The sequence below is a fragment of the Porites lutea genome, chromosome 4, assembly GCF_958299795.1.
Source record: "Porites lutea chromosome 4, jaPorLute2.1, whole genome shotgun sequence".
NCBI lineage: Eukaryota > Metazoa > Cnidaria > Anthozoa > Scleractinia > Poritidae > Porites > Porites lutea.
In genome coordinates this window covers 41,163,206-41,174,884 of record NC_133204.1, presented here as the reverse complement: position 1 = coordinate 41,174,884, position 11,679 = coordinate 41,163,206, and the positions used below count along the sequence as shown (strand labels likewise).

Here is an 11,679-nt window from a genome sequence, read left to right as displayed (position 1 = left end):
TACATTTCTTTGCCGTCACTGCACGATTGCGACGTGAAAATGCATATTTTTAAGTTTTTAAGCGGATGCGAGCACAAGACAGCCACTTCCTTTTTCTTTTCGTGAACTTCGATACAGTCTTTTAGAATTAGACTCCAGAAAAAATTGCCAACATTTGACGAATTGAACGAGATGGAATAAGCGCGATTAAGTTTGAAGCAGCGCGAATTAATTTTTAAAGTGACGTCGCCGTCGTTGTTGCTAAAGCTCCCTATTGCTTTCAGAAGGAAACCAACTGCATAGTTAGTCTTTTGCAGGAATGAGTACAGTAATGTTACTTTCACTATCGGCAGAAAAAGCGTATTTTCAGGTGTATCTTTCTAATAAGGCGCTTTTATTGTCATGTTGTTTTCATGATGAAGTGGGAAAAAAAATTTGCGACCATATGACAAATTAAGCCAGCTGGAGTAATTAAGGTACAGTTTGAGCATAGTTAATAATGTGGAATGGTCATGAACCCGACAGAGTTCTTTGTTATATGTTTTTGTTCGCTTTATTGGACCTCACCGTGCACAACGTTCAATAGTATTCTTACTGACCAGCATAAACATCGCATTAATTTATTCAGTCACAATTTTGGATTTTGACAGGAGATCAGAAGTCGAGGAGCCAGAAAATGATGTCTCGACTAACTGTTTTTAATGCCCCTGCTTCTAAACCTTCTTGTTTCAAATTCGGATATTCATCCCAAGAAAGGAAAATCACGCGTTACGCGTGGTGAAAATAGTAAATCACGCTTCATCCTACTCCCAATCACGCATCGCGCGGCTAATTTGGGTCTGATCACGCACACGCATTTCCGGTAGTCGCTTCTCTCGCTTTTTCGGAGGGAGAGAAGCGACGACCGGAAATGCGTCTGCTGTTCGCAGGCTAGCATCACGCTGAAGATTTGGTCACTGAAAACCCATTTGCCACCCTCTTCAAAAGCCTGCTACGCACGGTATCTCCATGGTAGTCTTATGGTATTCCCATTTCAATACTTTTCTTTTCATTAGTGAAATTAAGAAAATATCTGTTCTGTTTAAGGATATTCATAAATTCGCATGAATGCTTTCCACCCCCATCAGCCTGATTAGCTAGAAACATGATAAACATTCCTTTTATTCTCCTCGCTCTTTGTTTTCCGGCGCTACAATGATCTTGCAAAATCCTCGCAGCAGGAAATGGGTGGTCTTGTGACTGGTGGAGAATTACCCTTAAGTATCGGGTGTCTTTTAAGCATACGCACTTCTCATGACACGGTGATTCCGCATCGAGATCTGTCAAGTAAGCACCTTCGCTCTTGAAAAGGTAAGGAATTGATCTATTTTTTCTTTTATTAGGTGAAATCCTAGTTTTAATGCCATCTCTACAACACGAAACAAAACAAGTAATAATTATGTTTTTCAGATCTCGCCGGAGTTGCTTGTCCATCGTTTGAGCATAAAGGTCATAGAGCATTGCGTGGTTTACTCCTGTTTACCAGAAAAATGAGCAACCACTTAGAGACAAACTACATAATCTTGGCTTTAATATTTTTGCCTTTGTTGAGCTGCGCTCCTTTGAAGAAGACACAGGAAAAAGAAGAAGATCCCGACCTTTACCGAAACGTGGTATTTAAATGACTTTTGTTTACTGTTTTTTGTGACACAGCGTAATCAAAAGATCCCATTCGAATTCGATGTCTTCATGTAGCCGATCATTTTCAAACACTAAATCAGGGATCAGATTTTCAGTCTTTCAGTCCTTGGATCCCTTTATTTTAATCAGAGCAATCCTTTACCAAGAGAGGATTTCCAAATTGATCCATACCTTTACGCAACAACTGTTATTCCTGTGACGACTGTGACTTCTCACCAAGGGATAGGGTAGAAGAAATTACTTGAATGTCATAACATGTCATGAGAAAAAGTGTAGACCGTAGTTCCTTTTTCCTCGAAGTTTTTATCGCGAATGAAGATACTTGAAAGAGAATCTTGGATGTTATACTAAAATCAATTGGAACGGCTCAGCCCTTCCGGCGCACAAAAACAAAGCGAACAGAAAATTTCTTCGATGCACGTAGAAGCGAAGAACTAAGTAAATTATGCTTCTCCTACGTGCCCTCAAGAATCTGATTTCGTCGATTTCTTGTACAAAAAAGATAAATGTGGGGATTGAGTTGGTGATGTTTGTGTCTCTTACTGAAATTACAGCTGATCAAGTTAAAAAAAAAGAAGACCTCCCGCCCCGCCTCCCAAACAAACTGGACAAAGGTTGTTTCCAAGCAAGGGGTCTCACGCAAACAGCATTTAATTTAGCAATAGGCTACTTACGAAGTATCAAATTCATAATTGGCTCCGACGCCTAAGGGGATTAAAACATAGGACATGAAGCTTCATGAATTATTAATCCTCAAATCGTAATTCCTTCGGAATCCTCTGTTTTGTACCCCTTAAGCTTCGGAGCCAAGTATGAATTTTTATTATTCGAAAATGGCGTATTTTGATATCGTATTACACAGCCCTCTGGAAAGATATTTATGCATCCGTTGTTGTGATTGTAGAGTGAACTCATACGGGACAGAGGTTATCCAGTTGAACAGCATTACGTAACCACTCAGGATGGCTTCATTCTCAACCTCCAAAGGATTCCTTATGGGCGACAAACCAGCAAGGACACTTCCTCTAAGCCCGTTGTGTTCCTCCAGCACGGTCTAACGATGGACAGCACTAACTGGGTTCTTAATGGACCAACAAAGAGTCTTGGGTACATTCTGGCTGATAGAGGGTTTGATGTTTGGCTTGGGAACATCCGAGGTAATGTGTATTCACAAAGGCATGTAAAACTGGACCCTAGTCAAGAGGAATTCTGGGACTGGAGGTAATTCACTGCTTTGGTAGCGAAGAATTTGACGTAGTAGTTCACGCGCAAATTGTAGAAAAGCGTTAGTTATCAGCAGAAAATTGGAAAAGCGTTCTTTCTATAATAGTGCACGAAGTAATTAGTTCAGTCGCTCGAAAAAACGGTTTTAATCTCCTAAAGCGCAAATCGTTAAATCAGTTCACTGAAAGTGTGCGGGTGCTTAAGGACCGTTCATTTTTATGGGTACGCCCCTCTTCATTAGAGATGACCTCCCCCCCCCCCCCCCAAAAAAAAAAATTAATAATAATAATGTTAATAATAATTATAATAATAATAATGAAAGAAAGAGAGAAAGGATGAAGAAAAAATGGAAAATGACTAACTGCACGTAAATCGCTACCTGAAGGTTAAAATTTTTTAACCTAGGTTGATTCTCAAATTACTTTGCTTCCCAGCCCTACGTCATAAATAATTAGGGCTACTGAGACAAAGAAACCATTTACACAAACCACTTGAAACTATGAATATAAACTGACTATAGAATTTGAATTGGTGGGGGGAGGAAACGACCCGCTACGAAGTATACATATCCAAATCAGCTGAACAGACTGAAAAGAGTAGAAAATGTTCATCGCCTCCAATCACAGCCCATATTTTCTGAAGCTTCATAAATGGCGCGAACCATTTGATTGTCCCACCAAGCACCCGTAGTATCCAACTTAGCAGTTTTTGTCTCACGAAACGCTCCTCCCCTTGGTATAGGCGAATCTTTGTTTACACTTTTTGCCTCGTTAACATACGCTTTTCACTATCTGATTACTCTAATAAAGTAAAAACTCTGAATATTGAAAGGGCATAGCAGTTTCAGTTATCTCTGAAAAATTGAGCCCAATACACCGAATGGTTTCGGAGAAATTCAGTTCTCTGCTAAAATCTCGAAATTTTACAGAGAATGTATGGCTCTTTAACTTTTTTGCCACACAGTAATTTCGCAGTTTTTGATGTAATATTTCTCAAACTCATTAATAATTCATTAAGAAAATACAAAGGAAATTAATGTTTAATGAGTGTTTGGAAATCGGATGAAACACTGCTTAGTATTTGCATCCTTAATTTCTCCTTCAAAAATGATTTTGTTTGAGAAGAAATATCAAACATTCGACACAGTGTTTCATCACCAGATGAAACACCTCGAAGTTCGTCAAAAATACTCCGCTGCGCGTCGTATTTTCAACTCTCTTCTCGGTGTTTCATCTGGTGATGAAACACTGCATCTCATGTTTGATATATTACATCAAACATGAGACGCAGTGTTTCATCACCAGATGAAACACCGAGAAGAGAGTTGAAAATACGACGCGTAGCGGAGTATTTTTGACGAACTTCGAGGTGTTTCATCTGGTGATGAAACACTGTGTCGAATGTTTGATATTTCTTCTCAAACAAAATCATTTTTGAAGGAGAAATTAAGGATGCAAAAATGAGCAGTTTTTCATCCGATATCCAAACACTCATTAAACATTAATTTCCTTTGAATTTTCTTTATGAATTATTAATGAGTTTGAGAAGGATATTTCCTTCAATATTGCTTGAATAGAGCTGAAAATTGCACAAATTGCACAAATTGCTCAACTTAATCAGCTCTTTCAACGTTTGCATTTATTTCATATAGACGGCCACGGCTTCTATGAGTTACGTCGTATGCTAATGAGGAAAAATGTAAACAATGACGTCAGTAAAGATTCGCCTATTGAAAGTGCTATTTTCCGTTTTTATTTTCAATTAAACCTTGACTGGCCATCACACTCACACTCTGACGACTTAAACATTTAGTTGGCAGGAAATGGCTGAATACGACCTTCCCGCCATGCTGAACTATGCCTTGAACATCAGTGGACAGTCTCAGCTCTTCTACGTTGGCCACTCCCAGGGCACGCTTATTGGCTTCACTGGCTTTTCTTCCAATCCTGATCTGGCCAGTAAAGTAAAGATGTTCTTTGCCTTAGCACCAGTCTATACAGTGGGATATTGCTCCGAGTTCATTCGCAGTGCTGCTTACGCTTTGTATCCAGTCCTGGTGAGTTTAGGGAGATTATAATCAAAGAAGCGGGTTTAACAGGTCATTTCCAAGTTGTCCAAAGCCTCTGTTTCAAAGCGAGGCTAATTGCGAAGCTATCATTTGATATGAAATTGATCTTTCATTCTCATGCAAATAAAACTCATTTTCACAAGAAAGCCGGTTTTGCACTTAGCCTCATTTTGAAAGTGAGACATTGTGGAACTTGGAAATGGCTTATTCCTGTAGAGGCTTTAAATACTAAGTAGAAACAACAAAAGTACCCATGGAATGAAAAAGTCGCCCGAGATAAATCCCACCAGCTCCGTAGCCAAGGTAGCCTCCCACGAAGGCGTTTTTAGGGGAGTTCGTTTTTCATCCTCCCCTGCTATAGCCAAGGATGATGTACCTATATTAGACGTTTCTATAGTGATATATGTTGTTTTTTTCGACCTTGTAATTTGAGGTTGAATTTCTCAAACTTTAAGAATTACTGAGTCTTCCGCGATTTTTTTTTTCCGACTAGAATTTTAAACTGAGGAGTTCCACTAAACTATCAATCGTTTAATTACTCGCCAAATATTAACAATTAAATATTCAACTTCCTTGTTGAAATGAATTATTCTTTTATAGAAAGTTTTTCAAGACTACCACCTCGGGAAGATGGGGACGAATGAGATGGTGAACATGTTGACAGAGAAGTCGGTCTGCGATAGTCCTTTTACTGAGAAGGTCTGTTATGACGCTGGGCAGGAGATCTTTGGATTTGACAGCGCCAATATCAACATGGTAAGAAAGATGTCCGTGATCACGCCTATCGGTACAGCCGTCCATAGAATACTTCCCGCTGTCGCGCAATCCTTCTTGGGAGGGATGGGTGATAAGCCAAGAGAACGCCTAATTAGGTTATTTTTCAGGAAAGTAAGGCTATATTTACACTCTACCGGATAGATTTTCGTCCCGAAACAAAAAGGCATCAGGTATACTATGAACAGCTCTCCGATATGTGACTCTCTCCACTTCAGAGATCGGCGTGACGCAGCTTCGCTCCGTTACAGAAATTGCGCCAAAATCACGGTTTTTATTCTTGATCAAAAGCCCTATCCGGTATAGTTTCTTGTGCCGGCGCAATAGTTATCGAGTATTTAACAATTATTCCTCGAGCCCGAATGAGCTCTGAGTCAATGGGCTATTGACTATTGACTCCGAGGCCATGAGGGCGAGAGGAAAAATTGTGTTTTACTAAAATCCAACTATTTGCTCAAAGATATGGAGACAACACAACTTTAGCTAACAAAACGCAATTCGGCCGCCATTGTTTTAGTTTTCAAAGCCGGCGCTTTTCGCTACTAGTGGGCTACAAACATATAGCCTAGTAGTAGCTCAACCAATCAGAACGCAGCATTGATAAAAGACCACCAGTTGGATTTTACTGAAAGTGTGTTAGTCAGATGACTATTTCCAGCTACCGGCCTAAAATAAAGACTCTCTACCCTTTTTTGAACCTAGGCAAAAGTCACCTAGAATTAAGAATAAAGTGTGAACTAGTAATTAGGGTGTCGTAGCTGCGGTTTGAAGAGACGGTTCCCTATTCGTTGGTAGTCTAGCGGAACGGTTTGGAGATAGCTAACGAACCGAGGGTAACTGCCGGGAGTTTAGAGGCACACAACTTTCTTGATGTAAGAAACCGGGCACAAACATCCTGGCAGGCTAAGCATGCATACTTTCACATTGTTCGTAATTGGTTGGTGGCTGCGTTACTATTCATGTATCTCATTGTTTTCATTATAAGTTATTGAATTTCCCTTTCGATCTATTATTCTAACAGTAGTCTGATTTGTTTTCAGTCAAGAGTTCCCGTCATATTGTCTCACTGGGGATCAGGAACATCATTTAAGAATTTTGTCCACTTTGGACAGGTAGACCAGCTCCATATTTTCTCAGTAGTTTTAAGTATATCAATTTTTGCTGATTACTCCTTATCGCTACTACTCGTACGAAGTACGAAATATTCATCAAGTTGAGGTAATTAACTTCAGCAGTTCTGTAATCAAATCGTAGTTACTCGGTTCCAGGGAAAACAAGCTGATACTTTTGACCGGGCCCTAAAGTCCTGTTAGGTTTCTACGTTAAAATCACAAAACTAAAGGATATTCCGGAATCCTAAAGCTAAAGAAGAAATCTCCAGTTAATGACTGTAAACAGGGGAATGTATGGATCGTGTTCCTCCTCCTCTTTCTTCTTATAAGTAAGATTCCTAGAATTCAATTTGCTTGATTTCCTTCTAACCTGTGAATGGTTAGGAAAAGGCCAAAAGATCACATTCCCTCCCCTCCCCTCCCCTCGCCCCACCCCAACCTCCAGCTCAAGATTTCATCGTCAGTTCAGTCGATCTGCAAGCTAAAAGACATGGCTGGTTATTTAAACTTAGTTATTTATGACACTTGAAACTGTTCTTTTTTCCAGATGGTGTTGTCTAAAAAATGTGCAAAATTTGATTATGGATACTTTCAAAATTTGATGCGTTACTATCAGGTACAGGAGTTGTTTTTTGCCTTGTCTGTACCGTTATTATCTTGTAATGTATATGTCACAGATTTTTCTTCGGAAAATATGGACACCGCGACTAAGTTGACTCGACGCGGATGTAAAAGTTCAAGTCTGACTTCCAACCCTTTCAAACTGTAGACTTAGACTGTAGCTTTTATGCTCAACGTTACTTTTTATCCAACTTGGCAGCGACGTGTGTTGACTTATTTTTTTACGAAAGTAGAAGAATTGTAAGTTTTCATGAAACACTAGTTACTGAACTCTAACAAAAAAAGATATTGAGGTGGACCCAGAGTCTATTAGTGCCGGATGTTGCTAAGATATAGTTTCGGACCTAGGCGTAATAACAGTGCGCTGGTTACAGCGGGCTTGGTTATGACTATCGGTTTATCAATCAACGGATGCTCGCAGTCGAAGAAACCAGTTAGAGGAGGGAAAACGAGATTGACTAGTCCAAAAGTTCGGTCTCTGGCGACCTCAAAGGGTTGACACGATTCAGGTAGAGCCTCCTTTTTCTCCTCCTCACTCAAGTGTCAAGAATACAAAAGAAAGCTCTTCTGGCAGGGTGAATCTGGTCTACAATGCCTGCGAAAACTACCAGTTACACAAACAGTTTCTTCGTTTTGTTCTTTGTTTTTTTTTTAGAGAAGTCATACAAATTTTACAGGATGATGGCAAATTATTCCAACAATTGTTGAAATCATCTTTTACTATTATTTGTTACTTCAGTTCCATCCACCGGAGTATAGTGTTGAAAACATGGCAACACCTGCTGTACTCTTTTCTGGCTCAAATGACAAACTGGCTAGCCCAAAAGACGTGCAGCTACTAAAGAAGAGAATAACAAACTTGAGGTACTTTCAAGAGATAAAAGGATGGAACCACGCCGACTTTCTATTCGGTAATGACGCCCCAAGCGTCCTCTATTCCAAAATGCTGGATATGATAGAGGTCGAACAGTTTCTTGGAACAAATATCGCTGAGTTTCGCTTAATGGAAGAAGAATAAACTGCAACTGTTAAGCCGTGTCCAATTTGTAAATTTGTCCAGTTTGTAAACAGACACAAACCTGTGGGTATACGGTTGCAGGTATATATTCTTCTTAATCCGTAAATTCCAAGACCAGTCATCTTCTAGCTAGCTAAATCATGCACTTGGTTACCCATTCAACGACCCATTGGGCGCTACTTGTCATAAGGAAAGGCTGAAAGTCATATTTCGTTTTTTTTTTACGCACGTCTTGACATTAATTTGACCAACGTAAAGTCATATCAAAACCTTCTCGAGGTCGCTTGAAAAAGTTGTGTAACATCGTTTGCGTGGACCACGCTCTGGAGGCCGCTAACGCAAAAAGTTTGTTTGTGTTTACAAACTTATTATAAAGGATTGGACATCGCCTTTTAATGCTTTACCGGGTTTGTTTGGGGGTTTATTATTTATTGTTTACTTTTATGTTTGGGCTTATTCCATTTTCTTGTTTTTCTTTTTGTTGTCGACAGTTCTTTTTGTTTTATCGCATTTCATGTGCTACACTAGAAGAATTGTTATATCATTAATTTTCTATCCTTGTACCCCCCGGTACTAAATTACTGTTTACTGTTTTTCAGTTCGTTTGTTTTTACGTAAGATAAGTGAAGGTTCTCTAGATCTGTGTGCTTATGTCTTAAAGTGGGGTAGCTTTAGTGACAATAGTTACAACTTGTGAACAATATTTTTTTTTTCTTATGGTGATAGGATGTGCTACACAAATAAAAGTTGCAATGTCGTGAGAATTGTATTGTTATAGCGGAGGTCCACCCCCTTAGCCATGGCTAAAAAAATCTATATACTATTATGGCCATGTCATATCTTGACGAAACGGGCTTACAGCCCTTCCACGGTCCGCTGATGGAATATTTCAAGCAGTATACACAAAGTGTTTTCCGTTGGCGGTTTCGATGACGTATAGGGGTTGTTTTTTGCGTGTAAAAAATGTCCTTCATTGTCCTAGTGGATGGCAACGATAGATAATAAGTATAATAAAAAATGATACAATTAAAATAACGGCAATGGTGAAAAGGTATGTTTTCGAGATTCCTTCACGTCGTGATTGTTTTCTGTAACTCTTCCAAGAACCCCCACAATGAGCTTTTATAATGCAAAATAATGCAAAAATGATAACACTCAAACATATTGCCAAACATAGTAATGTTTCACACCCCAGGATTGTCCACAAACTCAAAAGTATAAAAGAGTCACAATGCCCACCTCACCCTCTTGGGGAAATAAAAGTTGAAAATGAACAAATAAAGCAAATAAGAAGCTCAAGTAAACGCATTTCTTCAACATTTCTTTCAGTCCTGGCTCCCTCCCAAAATAATGTATACTAAGAAAGAGGCACTATAAACAAAGTGTAATATCCAAACCCCTGCCGAATCAGTGTCTTACAACGCTTGCTTTATTATTGGCTTTTTACCACGATTCACGAAAATTTACAATAAATCATAGCATACAATACAGCAATATTCATGGCATTTCTATATTACGTGGTTATGTTTGAGTCACTACTGGTAGATTTTTTGATTTAGTTTGAAAAAGGCTTATTTAATCATTTGGTCCCTCCATGGTCAATCCGTTAAGTTATCTTTTGATTTCCAGTTTGCGAATGATCTCATCTTCAGACGTCAAAGTCTATGAAGCAGAAAGATAAAAATCAATCACAGAGTAAATTACGCAAAGGCGTTAATGAAGATACATTTAATGTTGACTATATAGCAGGGTTAATGGATTAATTTTGTTTTTCAGTTGAGTGACCTAAACTGCTTTAATCAACCATCAGCGTGAGTTTCTCGATCGAGAAACCTCTACAACCCCTCCTCCTAGAAAAATATTCTTGGAATGTTACTATGGAAAATTGTCTGGCTTGCTTGCAACTGAAGCAACAGCGTCACTTGATAATTAAAAGCCAAAGATTAGTGCATTTAGTCCCAAAATAGGTGTCTTCGGTATATAGCACCCGTTAGATTTATCCTCAACGTCCTTGATCACGTGGCTTAAAGCAACCACTGACCTTTGTAACCTTGGAGGCACCATGTCGGAAAGAGGAGAAATCTGGACTGAAGATAGCTTAGGATAATGTAAAGTCAAAAGTTTGCAGTTCTATCTAGTAATATGGTAGAGAACCTCTGAATAGAATTGACCAACAAAATCTTGGCCGAAGGTGTCGTTGACAGTTCATAAAATCTGCACAATTTTAACTATTTTTGCCTCCAGCTTATTCCAAATATAATTTGCTCTATAACAGTCCAGAGCTTATATTTATTTAATAATATTTTTTCTTTCACCTAGACGAACTGGCGTCCAATTAGTTTTAGTAAGACTAAGCCAATTCAGTTCTAATCAATCATAACTTTGTGCCTCCTTCACAGTATATCAAGTATATTTTTTCTACCAGACAGACCCGCGTCACCCGCCTCTCTAATGGATCCTAAAATGGGTGGACCCGACTCCAGATACGTTTCTAAAAGCTGGTCAGCTATTTTAATAAGTTACACGGTTCCTGTTGTTTATTTATTATAGCATTTAGTGAAAATGTAAAATTAATTTTTCAAGATAATTGTTAGACTCTTTTCTCTCATTTTGCTATCTATGTTTAGTCATAGGCTTTAATCTTCTCACCCTTTTTTGCCGAGTTTTCGAACCTCTTCCGGTAAAGTCTTTCTCTCACGTAATCAGCTTTAGCTGGATTCATCCGAGGATGTTCCTCCTCAAATTCACGACCCCACCGGAGCCCCTGTGAGGCAGCTGGTTGTAAGCACACAGAAAAGAAGAGGCATGAAACTAACAGAACTGCTACCAGACGTTTTGCGTCCATTATTCAACCTAAAATGAGGTAAAAAAAGACTCTAATAAGTAAGGATAGAACCGTTTTAATTCCGAAAACATATTTAATAGTAAATTTGGCTTGACAGGCAAAAAAAGAGTGGTGCCTATGAAGAATTGATAGCTTACTTTGGCGAAAAAAGACTTCCCGCCGAAGTTTTTTTGAACATGGAAAAACATTGGATAGTTAAAAGACGACTTCAGAATGCATGAGGTCTCTAATATACACTTTGTGAGTTTTTTGCATATAGGCATTATCTACCCAAAAAAACAAAAAGTTACTTGGAAACTCTATGTATAGTTGATGTTAAATTGTTCTGAATTTTCTTTCTGAAGTATATGAAGGTGGA

The 11,679-nt window shown here is 38.8% G+C and overlaps 1 protein-coding gene across 1 annotated transcript; it reads left to right on the top strand.

Moving 5' to 3' along the window:
- Positions 1-1,185: 1,185 nt before the first annotated feature.
- LOC140933610 (lipase member K-like) lies at positions 1,186-9,240 on the top strand. The gene is made up of 8 exons (XM_073383215.1): positions 1,186-1,329; positions 1,429-1,631; positions 2,564-2,880; positions 4,696-4,939; positions 5,552-5,707; positions 6,766-6,837; positions 7,385-7,453; positions 8,198-9,240. Exons 2-8 carry the CDS (start codon positions 1,509-1,511, stop codon positions 8,474-8,476), a joined length of 1,260 nt encoding a protein of 419 aa, XP_073239316.1. The 5' UTR covers positions 1,186-1,329; positions 1,429-1,508; the 3' UTR covers positions 8,477-9,240.
- The last annotated feature ends 2,439 nt before the right edge of the window (positions 9,241-11,679 follow it).